Source organism: Lactuca virosa, chromosome 5 (assembly GCF_052849685.1).
Source record: "Lactuca virosa cultivar CGN04683 chromosome 5, Lactuca_virosa_CGN04683_v6, whole genome shotgun sequence".
NCBI classification, from domain to species: domain Eukaryota; kingdom Viridiplantae; phylum Streptophyta; class Magnoliopsida; order Asterales; family Asteraceae; genus Lactuca; species Lactuca virosa.
Window position 1 is genome coordinate 336561552 of NC_136430.1, and position 16132 is coordinate 336577683.

Sequence of the window (16132 nt, forward strand, 5' to 3'; positions counted from 1 at the left end):
CTTAACTTATCAATCCATTAAGACATCATGACATTCTCATGGAAGGTATAGAAGGATCAAGATTACATTTTTATGGATCCTAAAAACTCCATAATGGATAAAGTTTCCAACTTTATCCATTAGAATGGTCCAAACCACCAAAATCTAGCCTTTAAGCATCAAAATGGGACCAAAAGTGCATATTTTTCAACTTAATCCATTAAGTCCAAGTCTCCAACCTTCAGATCTCAATCACAATGATGTTTAGATGGATAAAGTTTCAAACTTTATCCATAACAAGGTCACAAACTTTCAAGATCTAAACTTTATGCACTAAAATGACCAAAAGCTCATAACATCCAGAACTGGCTAGATCTAACAAATGCATCATCAAGACTCAAACTTTATACCTCTAGAAGATAGATCAAGGTGAACAAAGTCCAGATCTACAAGATCCAATGCAACCAACACTTCTACAAGAAGTTCATTCTTCTCCAAGGTGCACCATGCATACTCCAAAGCACTCAAAATCACCTTCTTTTAGCTCAAAAGGCTCACCAAAGGTTAGGGTTTCATGAAAGGGGTGTTGGAGGGGTGGAGGCTGAGAATGGAGTGGGTTTGGGGGAGTTAAGGAGCTTAAATAGAGCTTAAACCACGAAAATAGGGTTTGGGCACTGATCGCGTACGCCTAACATACACCTGGTACGCCCAGCGTACTTAGGATTCCATTAGTACGCCCAACGTATTCAGCTTGGACCAAAACCACCTAAACTTCAAATGGTCATAACTTCTTTGTTCTAACTCCGTTTATTGAGGAGCTCTACAACCCTATCTAATTACTTTTGACTTAAAACACATCGAACTAAATTCCATAATTCATAAATAGGCCTAAATCTTACCTTTTTAAAGGCCTAATCCTTATGATGACCGATATTCGGGCCATAACCTCGAATTATGAATCGATTCGGAACAGGGCGTTACAATAAAGGTGCAAGCCTTATGAGAGTTTTGGTGTTATGCATGCATTTAGTCAATTATTAAGTCCTTTTAAGCTTAAGAGCTTCATTTAGACATGCATGAACGTAAAGTTGGCTACTTTACGTGGTTTTCCAGCTCAAGGAAGTCAGATCTATGTTTTGGGGCTAAGTATTTATGGATTAAGTGCTTATTGGTCAAGCCTTTGCACTATTAAGCTTATGGATGGAGTCTTGAACCTTTTTGGTAGTCACAATAGATAAAGTTGGAAACTTTATCCTTCTGGACCACATGAGAGGCTAGATCTGAGCTTTGGAGCTTTAGGTATCGAAAAAAAGAAATTATTGTATTAAGTTGTCGAATCTCCGGCAAACACGACGTGTTGGCTGGGGTTTTCCCGATTATCTGGATGATTGAAGAACACGGCGTGTCCAAGGGGCAACACGGTGTGTTTGGTCAACCAGGGCTGTTGACTTTAACTTTGACCAGAAGTTTGATCAGGGTTGACCTTGGGATGTTTTGGGCCATGTTTGGGCCTTTTGGATTGTTGATTTGGGCCTTGGATTTGGGGCCAAGTTATGAAGTGGGTAAAAATGTATTTTACCCTAATTTGGACACTTAGTGTGGGTCTAATCCGATTATTGATGGATGTTTATCTTGTGAATGATAGGGTGGGGATTCTTGTGAGCCAGCAGCTAGTGATTCTTTCTGTGAGATTCGACAGTGCGAGGTGAGTTTTCCTCACTATACTTTTGGGTCGAAGGAACGAAGGCTGGCCTATTGGTTTGATATCCTGATATTTGTTAATATGTTGGGTATGGAATAGATATGCATGCTAGTTTTGATATTCTAGTCTGGTAGATCTGTAGGACTACCTGTGACCTTCATGGGTGGGATGTAAGGCTAGCTTGGGGTCTGTTGGTCGCACTGTTTAGAGACAGGATGTCAGCACGGTAGTGTACAGATGGGTTGATGTATTATGGATGCTCTGTGATGTGATTAAGGGTCCGTGTTCTTGGATTATAGCAGGACGGGCACCGGTCTGGCGGTTGGAAGTGCATGCAAGGAGTGTATGATTTGGGATCATAAGTCATTATTAGTTTATGCTCTTGTAAGGGATCCTTAGTGATAAGTGGTCATGGTTGGGAAATTTTTGAGATCTTCGGCTGAAATTCAGAATTCTCTTTGGATTTGTGTGATCCTTATCTGGAAGATCATCCTGTGGGTATTATTCATTCCCGGGGTCTGGGGATGGTTGTACCTGGTTGAGCAGGGTGAGTTATTGGTTGGTTTCACCACTAGTGGGTGGTAGTTTGAACCCTAAGTGGGGGAGAACTGGGTATTCTGCTTGGAGGATCTTCGATCTGTTCGGGTTCGTGGTATTGAGGAATATTTTTTAGGGATCCGCGGTGCGAGTATGTGTAATCTCGGTTCAAGTTTTGGTCAAGGAAGGTATATAGTAGGAAATGATTGTATGCATGTGTGGAGGAGACACATGGGTTGTCGCTCATTGGGAAGGGAGTGATCAAGGAGCTCGTTGCAGATATTGATTCCTACTGGAGATGCCAATGAATAGATAAGAACCGTTGGGATTACTCAGGTTGAGTATCGGTGACACAGGGAAAATTGTCAGCTGGGTGTAAGGATTTCTAATTATAGTCTAGTTTGGGGCACGGATCGATCAAGAAATCAGTTTTAGAATTTGGAGTGATCAGCTTCGCAGGGGTTTTGGTTCATTCGATTTAATGTCATGTGTTCGCGATTATTGGTCGCATCATTTATGATTCAGCAAAGGGTCGTTGAAGGTTTTGAGTGTGGAAGTTGAAGTTCTATAGATGTGTCATCTTATCATCAGATTTAATGTGTTTTAGGTTCCTTTGGTCTCTGGGTATGCTTACCCTCAATGGCGGTGTGGGATTTTGGTTCATAGCAGTCTTGAGTTGGGTGGCAATCAGATTCGTTTCAGAAGCCTTCTCGAGTTGGTTGTGTGTTGGTGGAACCTATTCCGTCTCAATCAAGTATGGAATCTTGTTTTGATTGATAATGAGGATGTCTTATGTTAAAATTGAGGTTCGTTGTTTAATAGAACTTTGGTATTTATGCCCTTTTTAGATGAGGTTATGGGTTCCTTAAGGATATGCATTGTGGTAACTCATTGTGTGTATGAGGGCTGGACAAGATAGCATTGGAGTTTGGATCGAATTATTCGCTTGGTGGTGATAGCCTTGAAATTGTATCAAGCGTGCAAGCGGTTATCCTATTCTTGGATCAAGTGTAACCATGATTTCGTCGAGTTTTGCATTGGTGACAACTTTGTTTGTGAAGGAATTGGGTGTGGTATAGCTATAGCATTGTTATGCTTGGTTAGCGTTGAGAGGGATGTTGTTTAAGTCCCTGTAAGGCAGTGGAAAGAGGTTGAGAGTCTTTTGGCCTGTGATGTGGGTCGCGAGTGCCAGACATAATATGTAATATCGACATGGTCGGCATGATAGCAGGAGCATTCCGGTCATGGGCCGAGGGACATGCAAGGCATTCCAGACTCATGCTGAGGGCTTGGTGGCAATCCAGACCTATACTGAGGATCTTGTAAGGGTAGTCCAGACATAAGCTGTGAGCCTAGTGATCATGATTGTTTATTTCATTTGAGTATGGTACTTTCGATATTGATGCATTAATGGAAGTCGGGAGACACACAATCAAATGGTTTGGATAAAGGGAACAATTAAAGGTTGTTGGGAGTATCAGCCGTGTATCTGAAAGTCTCTCGGAATGTTTGCATTATAATCCTGTTTGCTCGCAAGCTGTTATTGGGGGTTGATTATCAAGGTTGGGAATCGGTTTTGAAGTCACAAATCAAAGTTCTTTGTTAATGTATCAGGTGTTTTGCTTGATGGGGGTACATCTGAATTGTTTAGGATTGGAGGTAAATGTGGGATTCCTGTAATTGTTAAGGATTGCTTGACGGGTTAATTAAAGGATTTTGGTGCATCTTATCGACTTTGGATTAGTGAAAAATTCGTGATTTATGTGTTTGGGTTCTTTTCAGATAAGGTATTGAATTCCTGGTTTTGAGCTGGGTAGTGATGGTTGTCTTTTATCAGGGATCTGGTAGGTGGTCGGGGATATATGTTCTCGGGTATCTGTAAATTCATTCAGGCTGGATAGGTTGCTCGGTTCGGGTTTTAAAGTTGAGTACATGGAGGGGCAGTTTTGTTTGGTACTATTTTTCATGGAGTCCGACATTGTTCAGGGTTTTTAGTTTCAGGTATAGTGGTTGGGTATCTTCTATTTTGGATTTGACATCAGTAAGGGTGAGTGGTCATTAGAGCGGGGTGACTTCCCTAGTCATTTTTGGGGTTCAGGGAGTTCAGTCAGGATCATCGGTTCAGGGAGTTCAGTCAGGATCATTTTTGGGGTTAAGGAATGATTTGGAGGACGAAATCTAATTTAAGTCGGGGAGAGTTGTAACACCCGGAAATCTGAGGAGAAACTTTGGGTATAATCACCTTCTGAGGATTTGACATGACGTGTTGGAGGCACCAACATGGCGTGTCTAGATATGAAAAAAACGCAGATTTCATCAAGACCAACACGGCGTGTTTGTGCCATAACATGGCGTGTTGGCGGTTGGTGGAGAAAACCCTAATATTTAAGGTGTTGCACCCTATATAAAGGTCTTAAGTCCTTATGGTTGGGCTCCTTACCAGCCTCCATTGTCACTAAAACCCTAAAATCGATCTGTAAGTCTCTTGGTGGTGTTCTTGAGCTAGTAAAAAGTTCTTGGTGCTCATTTTTGGTCTTCGTGAAGGAAGAGGAAATCTTGAAGTTGCTTTGCTTGGGGAAAAGGCTTTGGATCCAGAATCATCATCATGTGGGGAAACTTTCTGAGGTATCAAGTTTGCATCTTGTCTTGTACATGTTTAGATATCTTCATAGTTAGTTTGTTGTTCTTTTGGTCCCTTTTGGGTTAATGGATGAGTTAGGTTGTTTAAGGGCTTGTTCTTTCAGATCTGAGTTTGTTTTGGTATCCTTGAGCATAGAGGTGCAAGCTTTATGAGAGTTTTGGTGCTATGCATGCATTAAGTCAATTATTAAGTCCTTTTAAGCTTAAGAGCTTCATTTAGACATGCATGAACGTAAAGTTGTCAACTTTATGTGGTTTTCCGGCTCAAGGAAGTCAGATCTATGTTTTGGGGCTAAGTCTTTATGGATTAAGTGCTTATTGGTCAAGCCTTTGCACTATTAAGCTTATGGATGGAGTCTTAAACCTTTTTGGGTAGTCCCAATGGATAAAGTTGGAAACTTTATCCTTCTGGACCACATGAGAGGCTAGATCTGAGCTTTGGAGCTCTTGGTATCGAAGAAAACAACTTATTGTATGAAGTTGTTGAATCTCGGGAAAACACAGCGTGTTTACAAGCCAACATGGTGTGTTGGCTTGGGTTTTCCCGTTTATCTAGGATGATTGAATAACACGGCGTGTCCAAGGGGCAACACGGCGTGTTTGGTCAACATTAGCTGTTGACTTTGACTTTGATCATAAGTTTGACCAGGGTTGGCCTTGGGATGTTTTGGGTCATGTTTGGGCCTTTTGGATTGTTGATTTGGGCCTTGGATTTGGGGCCAAGTTATGAAGAGGGTAAAAAGGTCTTTTACCCTAATTCGGAAACTTAGTGTGGGTCAAATCTGATTATTGATGGATGTTTATATTGTGAATGATAGCGTGTGGATTCTTGCAAGCCAGCAGCCAGTGATTCTTTCTGTGAGATTCGACAGTTCGAGGTGAGTTTTCCTCACTGTACTTTCTGGTCGAAGGCACCAAGGCCGGCCCATTGGTTTGATATCCTGATATTTTTTTATAGGCTGAGTATGGAATAGATGTGCGTGCTAGTTTTGATATGCTAGTCTGGTAGATCTGTAGGACTACCTGTGATACTATTTGTTTATCTGTATATGATATTATCTGTTATATGTCGACAAATTGTGTGGGTTGGGTTGAGGTTGTACTGCTCCATGCTATAGCCAACAAACCCTGAGCAAACCAGATATGAGCTGAGGGCCGGGGAGGGCAAGCTAAACTCATACGGAGGGCTCATGAGCGTTCCAGATACTTGCTGAGGGTCAGGAAGGGCATGTCAGACTCGTACTGAGGGCTTAGTGGTATTCAGTCTGAGAACTGATCAGGCCGGGGAGCAAGCCAGACATAAGCTGTGGTCCCCAGGGGCAAGCCAGACTTATGTTGTGGGCTCATGGAGCAAGCCATACTTATCCTGTGGGCTCAGGGAGCAAGCCAGACATAAGTTGTGGGCCAAGGGCAAGCCAGACTTATGTTGTGGGCTCAAGGATAATCTAGCACTTTAGTTGTGGACCCATTACATGCTGTTATTATATATGTGCTATTTGTCTATGTATTAATATTTGGGGGAACTTACTAAGCATCGTGCTTTCAGTTTTGGTTTATGGTTTCAGGTACTTCAGTTGATCGTGGCAAGGCGAAGGCGTGACCGTACACATCCTTGGTTTTACAACAAATTGGATCTTGGGAGACACTGATTTTAAATAATGTTTTGAAATAATGGTTTTGTAACACTTCTATTAGACAAAAGGGTTGTTTTAAAAAGTTGTAAATTTGTTGAATTTTTGGGATGTTACAGGACCCAAAAACCACTACAAAATCACACAATGGCTCACAAACACCCAAATGAGGGCTAGGGTTTCGTTCTTAGGGTTTGGAGAAGTGGGGGCTGACCATAAGATTCTCCTAAAGAAACATAAGTTGATTAAATAGGGAACAAACCCTAAAAATTAGGGTTTGCCCCTGCTTAGCGTACGCCCGACATACGCCCATGTACGCCCGACGTACGTGGGTACCTTCGCGTCTAACCCTCGAGCCAGTACGCCCAACGTACTCATAGAGTACGCCCAGCGTACTCGGTTAGGGACCAAAATGAAAAGAATATACAAATTAGGGGTTAAAAGGAATATACCTAAAAATCACAAATGTTACATTGTGGTTACTAGGTTTTTAACAGCTTAACAAATTAAGATGCTTTTCTTCGATTCCAAGTATTCTCCAACTCATATTTGGTTGATACGTGTGGAATGTACTACTTTTAATCCTACTAACTTAAACATAAAGACAAACACACGAAAGGCAGTGTACCTATCGATTAGCAGTTTAGTTCAGGTAAGTAGGGTATCGAACACAGGGAACAGTAAACAATTAAAATAAATACTAGTATTACCTAAATAAAACAAGTAATAAAGAGGGGTTTTCTCTAGTTTTGCAAGACTAGAAATTTACGCAATTACTAAACACTTAAACAGAAGACAATTAACAACTAAGGAGAAACAAAAGACAACTAGATTCAATAAGATAAAGAGACTTGCGGTTAGATTTGATTCACTTATTCCTATGGTTGATTTCGTGGCAAGTGCAATGGATTAATATATCAATGGTTACCGATTTCTAATGTGATTAGGTTCATGTTCACTATAATCCTTTAGCAAACAAGTTAATTCAAGCAGTGATCAAGTGATTAAACTAACAAATTTCCTAGTGTTCAGTTCGAATCAAGTAAGACTTGTAACATTAGTTAATCAAATTGGTTGGTTTAACTGACTCATATGAGGTTGGTTATCACATATGCTCACACATTAACTTACTTATTTTCTAGTTAACCCTAGGTTCATGTTCACTAATACTAGGAATACAATCTTGTTTTCACAAAACTATAAGATTCAAGCAATCAAGAAGATGTTCATGCAACTCAATTACTTAGTTATTAAAAGAAAATACTTATCATTAATATGCAAGGATCTTTTAACAAGCTTAACAAGATAAATAATACAATCAATAATAATCCAAGCCACTAAATCAAACCATATTCATAAGATCCTCTACATCTAAACAGAAGTATGGAGTTTAGCCCATAACTTCGGCAAATAATATCATAAAATCGAAATCTAATGTAATAAACATGATTCAAAACAAAGATTAAGAGAAAAGTAATAGTTTTATTCCTTTGATCTCTTTAAATCCAAGCTTCTAGTTGAAATTTGAAAACCAAAGCTTCTCAGAACCTCTCTAGCCTCGTCCAAAGACTCCGGCAAAAGTTAGAGATCGAATGAGAAACGTTCTTTAAATAGATTCTGTAAATAGGCTCAACTCGTCGAGTTTTTTTGACAAAACTCGTCGAGTTTTTTACTTAATACGCGTGTACGGCAAGGCACTAACTTATCAGGAATTTTCATATCAACTCGTCGAGTTCGTTTGGAATCAACATTTTCTCAAAACACGAAATTCGTCCGAAATTGTGTCTAGTTTTTAGAACATTTTGAATCTCGTCAACCAGAGTTACGAGTCATGAGATATGGCCAAAACACTGATGAGGGGTCAAGCAGTCCATCAACATCCTTCTTTCTTCAAAATCCAAGATCCAAGCTTCCAATCGCCAATTCCGCTTCCTTTTTCCGTCCGAGCATGTCTTTATTGCTGAAAATGAAAATTTAAAACTAATTAAGCATCTTTTGTTCGTTAAATGAGATAAAATCAACATAAAGTATTAAGATAATGCATGAATTTTATAACTAAATATGCACATATCATTGGTCCATTTTAGGGTCTAGATGGATAAGTTTCCAACTTTATCCCTTAAAACCCTCCAAAGTGAATAGATCTCAACTTTATGGTCCAAAACACCACATGGGTTAAGCAATAAGCACTAAATCTATAAAGTCACTTGTCCAACAACTCCAGAAGAGTTTCTAACACCATTTCCATTATAAAAATCAGTGCTTGTCAGACATGCATGTCCAATGCATGTATTGAACTCTTATTAGGTCAAAATAGGGAAAAAAATGGCAAGATCCATGCATGGCCTCAAAGCTCAATCCTAGCCAAGATCCAAAGCACCAAATACTCCCAAAGGCCTGGAAATCCATAAAGTCACAAGCTTTATGAGACCAAACCACTCAAGACAACAAAGCATAGAAAAGGGGTAGATAAAATCTAGAGATCTATCAAATTACATATGAAGATGAAAGCTTTATACCTCCTAGAGATGTTTGAGGAAGACAAACTTTTGGATCTGCGTTGCTTTGGACTCCCAAGATGATCTACCACCACCTTCCTTCTTCACAAGCACCAAAAACACTCACACTTTAAGCTAAAAAGTCACACAAGAGGTCTAGGGTTTGCACAGATGATTATGAGGGGTGGAGGCTTATGGGAGGGAGGCTACAAGGGGTTAAGGTCGTTTAAATAGGGCTCAAACCCAAAACTTTAAGGTTTTCTTCAATAGCGGCCACCACGTCGTGGCACCTATCGCCACGTCGTGGTGATTCATTAAATCCCCACAGCCCATAAGAAATTACCACGCCGTGATGAGGCTCCACCACGACGTGGTGATGCCCAAAATCCAAAAAATATATAAATACTTTAAATTAGAGTACCTCCAATAATCCGGATGTAAAAAAACACCTTATGTAATGTGTGTGTTGTGTAATACGTAGTGTGTCTTTGTTATATATATGTATATTAAACAGTGTGTTATGTGTTATATATAATACATGTATATTAAATGTATAATGTTTATATATAGCATATGTGGTGTTTGTTGTGTAAAACTTTTATAATATAAGAAGTATGATAGTTGAAATTTATGTTTGTGTAAAGGAAGTCAGTTGTGTGTAAAGAATATGGAAAAGTGAAAATATGAAAGTATGAGGGCATCCCACATCGCTGGTGGGAAAAACATTGAAGCAAAAAGAGTGTAAATAAAGCATGGATCATCACATGAATTAATAAACCCAACTCTTCTTTGAGTTTGTCGACCCCTTTGAGCAAGCAAGTTCTATTTGAGCTGCATTTGACGTGTCTACGCTTATATGGTTCCATTTTGTACATAATTGATCCTATTTGGACTTTGGACTGAGTTGGCTGGCTCCTTTAAGCTGGATTTTGTATCGTTTTTAGACTGAATTAGTCTGATGCTGGAATGGGTAGTTTGATTTGATCTTAGTTTGAAACTGCAAAAAAAACCCGCCAATTGCGGTTTTTGGTTTGGTTTGGTTTCGGCCAAAAACCGCACCGAACCGCATCATGCTCACCCCTACATTATATAATCATATTCAAACATCATCAAACGTCATTAAATCATCATTAATCATTATAAAATACAATAGGGACATGTATTTTGGTATTACTCAACTTAAGTAATGACATTTATCTTTACTTCACTTTATGTGAGCTTGTCGTGTGTCTATGGTTAGTTACCATTTTATCATTCCCGGTAACCTTAACATTTTAACATAGTTACATACTCAGGTTTACATCTTTACTAATTAATTTTAATTATTACGCCATATGAGCAGATTCCAAAATATCCTTAATCCTACCCCTCTTGTATCTGGCGGTTTTCCTCAATTTAGTCCTAATTGTCCTCTAGGTCGCTCGGAAGATCAGTAAAAATTGTTGTCCCCGTCAATCTCGATGTTAAGGTGTTTCCAAGACATTTATGGAGCTGTATACATGAGTTCAACACATCCTCATGTATCCATAAGTACGAGAGATGTTTAAGACAAGTTCATGAAACAAAATGAAGGTATGGAAAAACACGTCCTAGACCAACAACAATCACGAATCCAAACTGAAAACTTGAAAACATAGAACTCTTTCAACTTTCAAATGACTCCACATCTTTCTTTCCTTCTTCCGCTCTATCATCTCAGACTTCTTGGGTTGAAAATACGCAAGTTAGGGGGTGTTTGTGTAAGCTTATTTTTTTTGGCTTAAGCTTATGTGCTTAATAGCTTAATAACTAATGAGCTTATTAGCTTACAAAGTAAAAAATTATTTGGATTAGCTTATGACTTATAATTTAATAAGCTCTTTTCAAAATAGTGTTTGGGTTAGTTTATTTTTTGTAAAATGACCAAAATGGACATGCTTACATTACACAATTGAGGAAGAGAGTTGTGTTTTGGGGAAAGAAGAATAAGGGTAAATACATAAATAAGCTCATGCGTTGAAAAAAAAACTGAATTGAAATGACTTATGAAAATTGGTTTATTTTTAGATAAAATAAGCTCATAAGCTTAAGCTAATAAGCTAACCAAGCACTAATTTTTTCATAAGCCCAAAATATAAGCTTATAAGCTAAAAAGCCTGAAAAATAAGCTAAAACAAACACCCTCTGTAGACGTGTGTGCGGCTGCATAACCTAATCGCCGCATGAGTTTTTTCTTCAATATTTGGTCCTTCATCTTTCGGAACTTGTCAAATTCTACCATATTCCCAATTTTCATTACAAAAATGATACTTTCTAAAGTTGCAATTTACCCTCTAAATTTCTATAATTTCCCTTTTGATCTAATTAAACTAATTTCATTTATTTGTAGTCCTCTTAGAGACTTTAGGCCTCTAAACTTATTTAAAAGTCAATTGAACCCTTTAAATTTAATTTAAATATCAAATAAATTCTTTTAATAAATGTTCTAAATTATCATATTAGGAGTTTTATATAAAATTCAAAAATTAATGAATTGTAACATTTTCTTTGATTTTTTTTAATGTCCAAAACATATAATTTGGATTCATGGGTGTTACATAATATGATTCAGATTACTAATATGATTCATGGGTGTTACATAATATGATCCATGGATGTTACATAATTTGTATTTTTTTAATTACTTGTTTTGTTGGTTCTACATGAAGTTTTGATGAGGCAAGAAGAATTGTTGGCTTACATTGATGTGCAAGAGGAGAAAACGTTCAGGTTGAGTTTTGATGAATATGATAATATGATAGTGTTACATTTCCTAGCATATAAGCATGAAATGTTTATTGATCAATTATTGTGACGTGTCTTTGCAGAAGAATAAATCATGCCGGTGAAAAGTGTATGAATGTGTATGCAACTATTTCCAGTTTTATGTTGTTTTTTTTAACATTCATGTGCAAACAAGACATTTTGTTCTTACTCTGTTGACTTTGAGAGTGCTTTGATATATTGTGTGATGGTTTTGGGCACACTATGATTCTCAGTTTCTCACACGGTGTAGGGTTTAAACAGGGTAAACACATGTCTGTCAACCACCCACATTACCATTAAACTTAAAATTCCTCTAAACAAATAAAATTATATATTTCCATTGATTCAAGTTTAAACTACAGAGTTGTGAATGAGCAAAAATTGGAAAAAATTATCAGAGGAGTTAAAACAAGGCCAATGTTTATTGAATTGACAAAAACATTGAGCAATAGATGGTGCAAAGTTATCTCTCATTGAACTTGTTTTTCTTGTTTAAAAGCCATGAGTAATGATGATTATGATCGTCTATTGTAGATTTAGCCAGCCAAACATGATTTTTGTTGACCAAAATACTCAAAAACTCAACAACAACACACACTCAAGAATGTACATCCAGATTATTGTTATGATATGGGTTTAAAATCTCGATTTCTTTCAAAAAAATCCAAAAATTTAAGTTTAAAATCTTGATTTTGTGTGTGTGTGTTCCTCAAGTTTCATTTATGGGATGGGGACGAACACGATCAAGAGCTCAAGATCCAAGTCTAGTTTTCGTTTATGGGGACGAACACGATCAAGAACTCAAGACCTTCATCTATATGTTTCTGGGGACGAACACGATCAACATGCACCCACTGTGTTAGTAGAGAAACGATTCCATCTTTTGTAAGGTGGTTTGTTCATCGGTACAACCTTTAATTGTCAAGAACTCAGAAATCAAAAATATGTTCGGAGCTTTTGTTTACGATTGAACAAACCCTAGATATTAAAACATGGGTATTGTTTTTCGATTTCTAGTTTTGGCCAGATTCTTGGGTGTTCTTCAACCCAAGATTTTAAAATTGATTTCAAGAACAATCCCCAAAAAAGATCAGATTTCCAGATGTGTGTTCATGAGTGTGTAAAATCTAGATTTATGGGTGTGTGTTAGAAAGCACAGAACTTCTTCTTCTTCCTCCTCCTCCTTCTCTTCTTCTTTTCTAAAAACGCCACCACTTATTGTTGAACACGCGACTCATCAAGAGCCTGCATAAATCATAAACTTACATAATTCTGCTACTTCATCTTCATGTTCGAAAACCAAAATCTTAAACTTAAAGGTATGTACTTTGTTGGCAGCAGCGAGCTCTGTTTCCAAGGCGTCAAGACGACTCAAAGCGGTGTTGAGCATCTCCTCTTTCTCCGGCGACAGCTCAGCCGTTTTGCCGTTGTGCGCAACCACCTTCTCCTCCAGATCCGCTAGCCGTTTCATCAAGTCCTGATACTCCGTCCTTGAAATCGTGGGTTTTTTACTGTCATCGTCTAAAAACCCAGTGGAATACAAAGTCACAATCCCCATAAACAACGTCATTAAACCCGTAACCACTTGCTTCCCTACCTTACCACTAGAAGAACTAACCTTGCAACAATCATCATTACCCTTTTACTCTGGTTTACAATCTTTGCTCACCCTTCCATTCCTTATACAATCCTACACATCAATTTAAACCAAACAACCCTAATTTTTTTTATGCATATTTTCCTCTCTGGATTCAATCGAATATGGTGACTTACTGACTTACTTCTTCATGAACTGGAGGAAGTTGTGAGGGCTTGATGTGAGTCTATCAAAGGAAAATTTTAAGAAATTTATAGTAGAAATAAAAGACAATAAAATGAATGCTAAAAAAGATTTATGAAATTACAGACTGATCCTCAGAAATGATCTTCGCTTCTACAACTGCATACTTGGAACATTTGTGTTCACCATTAGAACCCATCTGAGAATGCTTCAAGATTAACTAATACACAATTCAACAGTAAAATAAATCTTATTTTTAATCTTAATATGAATATGACCTTCATGATATCTGGATCTTGCCATGGACCTTTATCAGATCGCATGCAACCGCCTTTATCTTCACAACTGCAACTACCGCCCAAAAAATCCGGAAGTTCACTGTCAAAATATATAACAACAAAATTCATATGAATCAAATCAACACACAACTAATAAAAACAAAACAAATACCCTATAATAATCATTTTGTAAAGTAAAGGTACCTGGCATCAATGATTTCCAGGAGCTTGCTCTGGTATTTGTGGCCCATTATAACCTACTCAATAATATCATTTATTAGTCGCGAGTTTATAAATAAAAAGGAACTTTTATAGAAAATTTTGGTACAAATTAAGTTACATGAATCTTGGCTGTAGTTTTGGGGTCAAGGAAGGATTTGAGTGTGTTCCACAAGAGCCTAAAGCCAGACCCCGCGTTGATTATGTACATGCGAGATAGAGTCTATAAGGAACATCAAAAAATAAATGAACACACCATGAAATTTCTTAATTTTATAAAAATATATCAAGAAACTTGTATACTAAAGGTTATACCTCCGGATAGTTGCTTCCATCAATGCTCTGGAGACTTTGGATAAGTTCCCTAGCAGCTTTGCTCATGTTTTTTAGTCCCTAATGCATCACCACTGAATTAAAAATTTACTAATTTTTACATTAGATTTTAGAATTAATTAACTTACGATTCCTTGAACATCAAGAATGGTGGTGCTTTGATCGATGTGTTTTTTAGCAGCAATTGAGCAGGCGGGGAACTTATGAGTGGTTCTTTCAAACTCCATAACATGGTATTTTATATAACGTTCCAGTGTTGTGGCTTGTAAAAGCTTTGTAGCATCAACTTGACCAATTCTCTCGATACAAATAGGTCTTCCATCTTTATCAACCCCATGATGCCCTTGAGGATAGTATTCAAGAACATTTTCCTTCTCTTTAAATTCAAAATCCTAAACCAATACGAAAATTCACCAAATGGGTATTTGGCCATTTAAGGTATAGCACATTTTTAGAGCCAATGTGGAGGAGGTAAATCACAATGTCCCCAAAACCATTCTTCCTTTTTTTTCTCATTAAGTCATGTATGGATAAAATAGTTGAATAGGCAATGATGTTTGTCGGGATAAAGTGTTGTCTACATAAGGTCTGTTTTTTTAGACTGAATAAACGTTATGAATGAAATCTAAATGACCATTTTACTTAGAAAGGAAAAAGGGATGGGTGTCTTAATACATCAAGCCATGTTTTTTTGACTTAACCCATTTAGTCATTTTGTCCAAATTAAGTAGAAAGGAAACAACCATGCATAGTTGTCTAGATTAAGTGGCCCATTAAGCATATTAAGTAAAAAAGAAACACATCTTAAGACACCTATAAAGGGGAAATTTGATCATTTCGACAAAAAGTACCTCCATGATGGTATCTGCACCAAATTCCTTCCTCCATTGGAGCATATCAGCCCACATTTGCTTGGTTTTCTAATATCAAATTTGCCGGCCTTCAAGAATCTATAGTAACATAGTTAGAAACTTACTTTTTCACATTAAAACATCAAAAAAGATTGAAAATTTGGTAACCTTAACATCATATGGTATTCATCATGGTTTAAAGGTAATAATTCTTCTGATATCAAAGCTTGACGTAAAGCGTCGAATACCTTTATTTCCTCTGCATCATGAACATCTTCAACAACAACATACATGACTCTACTATTCTTCCTTCCCTTTTTGAGGCACTAATTGCCTTATGCTTGAAAGAGTTACATTTACACTTCTTTTCATCATCAGGGCTCTACACCTTCACTTTCTCCATGCCTAATTCATGGTTACTCAAGAGGTCTGTGTATATGGTTACTAAAGTTTGCATTTTGTAAGTTTGATTGTGATGTCGAATTTAGGGTCATTATCAAATGCCTACACATTTTAGAAATTATATGCTACAAGTATATGAAATGTCCAAATGAAAAAGAAATATGGAGGTTCATACCGGCGCTTTTACGTAGGTGCGTTGCAAAATCCATGAACAAACAAAATATTATATTATGTTAGTGTTACAATCATCATAAGCCATAATTAAGCTCAAAATCATGATAACATTCATGCATTTCTTACAAATGATTCAAGATTCATTGACAGATTTGGACAATATGTTGATATCTGGATGGTTTATCTATTTGAACAATCAACCAAACATCATGAATTGACATTTTCACAAGATTATGGTGTGCATACCCTAAAAGAGTTTTAGGGGGGGGGGGGGAAGGAATTACCAGTAAAAAAAATAAAAAGCATGACCCTTTTGGACACGAG

The 16132-nt window shown here is 37.5% G+C and overlaps 1 protein-coding gene across 1 annotated transcript; it reads right to left on the reverse strand.

Moving 5' to 3' along the window:
* Window positions 1-12432: 12432 nt before the first annotated feature.
* Window positions 12433-14897, reverse strand: LOC145113280 (phosphatidylinositol/phosphatidylcholine transfer protein SFH10-like). Its single transcript, XM_079049393.1, has 7 exons — window positions 14862-14897; window positions 14510-14773; window positions 14364-14441; window positions 14170-14271; window positions 14034-14086; window positions 13099-13929; window positions 12433-13016 (listed from the first exon to the last, which is right to left on the reverse strand). Exons 1-6 carry the CDS (start codon window positions 14895-14897, stop codon window positions 13740-13742), a joined length of 723 nt encoding a protein of 240 aa, XP_078905519.1. The 3' UTR covers window positions 12433-13016; window positions 13099-13739.
* Window positions 14898-16132: the final 1235 nt, after the last annotated feature.

Coding starts and splice junctions, on each gene's coding strand:
- LOC145113280 (XM_079049393.1), bottom strand. CDS start 14,897: ATGAGAAAAAAAAGGAAGAATGGTTTTGGGGACATT. Junction 14,442..14,509: donor TTCTTGATGTTCAAGGAATC/GTAAGTTAATTA, acceptor GTGATGCATTAG/GGACTAAAAAACATGAGCAA. Junction 14,087..14,169: donor AAACTACAGCCAAGATTCAT/GTAACTTAATTT, acceptor ATTATTGAGTAG/GTTATAATGGGCCACAAATA.